This window comes from Alligator sinensis, unplaced genomic scaffold (genome assembly GCF_000455745.1).
Source record: "Alligator sinensis unplaced genomic scaffold, ASM45574v1 scaffold850_1, whole genome shotgun sequence".
Lineage (NCBI taxonomy): Eukaryota > Metazoa > Chordata > Crocodylia > Alligatoridae > Alligator > Alligator sinensis.
This window is the reverse complement of record NW_005842742.1, coordinates 527,271-532,107: the sequence shown is the minus strand read 5'-3', so window position 1 is coordinate 532,107 and position 4,837 is coordinate 527,271. Positions and strand designations below refer to the sequence as shown.

General features: G+C 52.0%; 1 protein-coding gene across 1 annotated transcript in view; it reads left to right on the top strand.

Moving 5' to 3' along the window:
* Positions 1-1,993: 1,993 nt before the first annotated feature.
* LOC102375168 (interferon-inducible GTPase 1-like) overlaps positions 1,994-4,837 on the top strand; it is a 5,125-nt gene continuing 2,281 nt past the window's right edge. Inside the window, exons 1-2 of the mRNA XM_006034502.2 lie at positions 1,994-2,036; positions 3,610-3,748. Coding sequence (XP_006034564.2) covers positions 2,017-2,036; positions 3,610-3,748 — 159 coding nt within the window. The 5' untranslated portion in view covers positions 1,994-2,016. The remainder of the gene's footprint in view (positions 2,037-3,609; positions 3,749-4,837) is intronic.

Here is a 4,837-nt window from a genome sequence, read left to right as displayed (position 1 = left end):
TTCACAGTCAGGGCCGCTAGGATCGGGAACCAGCTTCCAAGGGAAGTGGTGCTCACTCCTACCATGGGGGTGTTCAAAAGGAGGCTAGATAGACACCTTGCTGGGGTTGTTTGCCCCCAGCATCCTTTCCTGCCCATGGCAGGGGGTCGGACTTGATGATCTGCTTAGGTCCCTTCCGACCCAACCAACTATGAAACTAAGGGTTATGGATTCATGATGGAGTCAACTCTAGGTGTCAACTACCTCATTCATCTCCAGGGATCTAATGGACCTACTCGTCAGCTCTTAGCAGCAGCATCCCCATCCCTGCCCCTTCTCCACATATCCCTTTCTTTCTGCCCACCCTTTGTAGCATCTGATGCAGTAGGTTGTTGCCAATGGAAGCTCCTGCCCCCCATGTCCCCTGAGCCAGTTGGTCCCCAAGCTGGTGATGCTCAACTGGGGTAAGATGGATGGATGGATGGATGGATGGATGGATGGATGAGTGAAAGAGCTCAGGTGGGTCACATCAGCTTATTCTACACTCCCCCCCCAGTCCCACCATAGGATGTCTCATGGACAGGGACTTGCTCCATCCCCAGTTGTGACACTCAGTGGCTGAGCCACTGCCCGTGCTGTATCCCATGGTGTGTTGTCACCCAAAACACTTGGGTTCTCTACCTGGCTATGGGCCAAGAGGCACGGATAGTAGGGGAGAGCAGGTAGAGGGGGCCTCGACATCTGGGTTCTGCTCTGATCTCCAAGAATATCATGGGGTCTTGTGGCTGAGAGCCATGGATCTGTAAGCCCAGTCACCTGGGTTGTCTCTCCAGCCCTGGGAGGGGAGTTGGGGTTAGAGGCTAAGAACAGAGCAGGGCTGGGAGCCCGGAAGCCTGGGTTCCCTCCAGCTTTGGGACAGGAGTGGGGCCTGGGGCTCACGCTAAACTGGGATAGACTGGGAAGCAAATCTTCTCCCTGGTCTTTTCTCCAGATAAAGCCCTTCCAGTTCTCCCAGCCCGTCCTCCTCCATCATCGAAGGAAACATGGTAGGTGTTGTTATTTCTCCCCTCTGCCTTGGTGCCACCCAAAAGGTCCCTCTCTGACTTCTCCTCTTTGCCCTTCCTAGCCAGATTCATAGATTCATAGATGTAGGGTTGGAAAGGACCTAAGTAGATCTTCAAGTCTGACCCCCTGCCCTGGGCAGGAGAGAATACTGGGCTCATATGACCCCAGCTACGTAATTATCAAGCCTCCTCTTAAATACCCGCAAGGTAGGACCCAGCACCACTTCCCTTGGAAGTTGGTTCCAGATCCTAGCCGCCCTGACTGTGAAGTAGTGCCTTCTAATGTCCAGCCTGAACCTACTCTCAAAAAACTTATGGCCGTTATTCCTTGTTACTCCAGGAGGTGCTCATAGTTTCATAGTTCGTAGGGTTGGAAGGAACCTGAGCAGATCATCAAATCCGACCCCCTGCCATGGCAGGAAAGAGTACTGGGGTCAAACAACCCTGGCAAGGTGTTCATCCAGCCTCCTTTTAAAGACCCCCAGAGTAGGAGCCAGCACCACTTCTCTTGGAAGTTGGTTCCAGGTCCTAGCCGCCCTGACAGTGAAGTAGCACCTCCTGATATCTAGCCTGAATCTACCCTCTGCCAACTTATGGTCGTTATTCCTTGTTACTCCCGGTAGAGCTCAGGCGAACAGGGACTCTCCCAATGGTTGCTGGTCCTCCTTGGCTAGGGGGAACAGGGACTCTCCCATTCCCCGCTGGTCCCCCCTGGTAAGTTTATAGATGGCCACCAGATCCCGTCTCAGCCTTCTCTTGTGGAGGCTGAACAGGTTCAGGTCCCATAGCTTCTCCTCATAAGGTCTGCCCTGCTGTCCCCAGATCATGCAGGTGGCCCTCCTCTGGACCCTCTCCATGCTGGCCAAATCCCTCCTGAAGTGCAGCACCCAGAACTGGACGCAGTACTCCAACTGCGGCCTGACCAGTGTCGCATAGAGGGGGAGGATCACCTCCTTGGACCTGCTCATGATGCATGTGTGGATGCATGACAAGGTGCAGTTGGCCTTCCTCACCGCGTCCCCACACTGTCGGCCCATGTTCATTTTGGAATCAATAATGACTCCAAGATCCCTTTCTGCTACTATGCTTTAGAGAAGGGAGTTCCCCAGCCAGTAGGTGTGCTGCTGGTTCTTCCTCCCCAGGTGCAGCACCTTGCACTTGTCATTTTTTAATACCATCCTATTCTCATTTGCCCACCCCTGTGCCCTGTCCAGATCCAGCTGTATCCTGTCCCTCCCTTCTAGCATGCCCACCTCACCCCAAATCTTAGTGTCGTCAGTGAATTTAAACACGGTGCTTTTCACCCCCTCGTCCAAGTCGCTAATAAAGAGATTGAACAGTGCAGGCCCGAGGACTGAGCCCTGGGGAACGCCACTGCCCACATCCCTCCAAGTCAAATATGACCTGTCCACCACCACCCTCTGAGTACGACCCCTCAGCCAATTTGTGACTGTCGTGCTAAAAACGCCACAGTAAAATTTCTTCCGAACACTCAGTTTATTAAGTGCTAGCCGTGAAAGAAGCTGAGGCAACTCTGCCTGGGCGTGGCCAAGCTCCAGCTTTTATACAACGGTGTAAGCAACTTTTGCACACAAACAACGGTACCATATATGGTCACTCAGGAAATGGACTGCCCATGCTGGCACCTCACACTACTTGTCCACTATCCTTGTACTTCCCACTCACTTCTCTGCCTACGTAACAAGTTCCCTCAGAGCGAATGGCCTCCGGAGCCATCTTAGGTGACTGGCTTCCACACGACCCACCTGACTGTGTAGGCATCAATGCCGCAGTCGCCTAGCTTTTTAATGAGAATAGGGTGGGAGACAGTGTCAAAGGCCTTTCTGAAGTCCAGAAAGACTACATCCACCACGACACCTTCATCCAATGATTTTGTGACCTGGTCATAGAAGGCACGCAGGTTGGTCTGACAGGACCTGCCCCTAATGAACCCATGCTGGTTGCCCCTGAGCATCGTCCCCCCTGCTGGTCCTTCCCAGACGTGCTCCTGGATAATCTTCTCAAAGAGCTTCCCCAGGACTGAAGTAAGACTAACAGGCCTATAGTTGCCCGGGTCCTCCCTCCTCCCTTTTTTGAAAATATGGACCACATTGGCCTTCTTCCAATCATCCGGCACCTGGCCAGAGCACCACGAATGCTTGTAAAGCTGTGCCGGGGCCCCACAATGACCTCTGCCAATTCCCTCAACACGCTGGGGTGGAGAGCATCTGGACCTGCTGATTTAAACCCGGCCAGTCCCTCCAGAAGTTCCCTAATTTGGTCCTCCCTGGCCCTAGGCCTGGTGGAGTCTCTCCTGAGTCCATCCTGAATCTCGGTGGGGGAGTCCTGGTCCCTGCACAAAAAAATGGAGCCAAAGAAATTGTTAAAAAGGTCTGCCTTTTCCTCTGGTGCAACCACCAGATTGCCAGGTGTGTACCACAGGGGCCCCACATTACCCAGTGCCTTCTTCATACTCCCTAAGTAAGCACACCCAGCCCCGGCTCCTGGCCAGTGACTCCGCCTCTTCTATTTCTGAGAAATGGTCAAGTTGGCCTCTTGCTTTCAGTTTCGGGTCCCAGGACTGTGTGAAGCCTAGGATTGACTTTTGCTCCCTGGCAGCTCCCGCAGCTGCAGCAGCCATGGGGAACCACCGGTCTCGATCCACAGCAAGTAAGAACCATGGGAAAACTGAGGCTGGACATGAGGTAGGTGCCTACAGAGGGCATGGAGGGTGCCCTGGGCTGTCCTGCACCCCAGCCCTCAATTCAGGGCTCCAGTCTGGGTTGGAAGTGTCCATAGCAGAAAAAGGAAGTGAGGGGCAGGACCAAATTAATGCATAAGCAAACTAGGCACAGGCCTATGGCCCTAAGTGAAGAAGGGGCCCAGTTGTGCTTGTTTTACACATTATAATTATTGAGTGAAAAAAGTACTATAAATATACAGTATTAAGTAGGGGCCCATGAGTGTGTTTGCCTAGGGCCCACTAAAGGGTTAATCCAGCCCTGGTGAGAGTGTTGGGCAGAGGGGTTCAGGGGGTAAATAGAGGAACTAGGGGGTCCTGCCTGGCATCTGGGACTATTCAAGCCTTCCCAATGGGGCTGACATTGGTTCCTTATTCCATTTCCAATTACCTTTCTCAAAGTGAATCCTTATACAATTAAAGGGTGTTAGTAACGAATGACACAGGCTCAAGAGTTTCATCCAAAAATAGAAATTTGCTAGTAAAAATGTAAAATAATCTCATGCATCAAGTGCACAGCCCTGAAAAAGGACCTGAGATTAGGCTGGGATTATGGGACACAATAGTTTTGGGGACACCCCAAGACACATGTCTATGCCACTGAAGGACACTTTTGAATAAGTCTGCGTGGGACCCTGCCCCATCTGAAGCTTGATTTTTGCATGCCAGGCTGCCCACAGATGGCACCCCAGGCCTTTGTGCTATGTATGTAGCACTGAATAAGGAGCTGGGGTTGGGCTGGGATTACAGGTGGAAATCCTTTCAGGTCACCACAAACCATGTGTCCTGGCCACCAGGGGACTCTTCTGAAGAAGTAAAGACCTGCCCAACCTGAAATGGTTTCTGTGTGCCAGGCTGCCAACTCACAGGCCCCTGTGATAAGGAGCCACGTAGCCATCGTGATAATGCCAGCTCTTAGTCTTACCAAGTTTGTGCAAATATACAAATGGTTGCCAGTATTGCACATTACCTCAACTACCTTGTCCCTGCAATGAGAAACCCTTTGTTTTACCAAAATCTGATCAAATTGCCAATACAGTATTGGATATTCTCC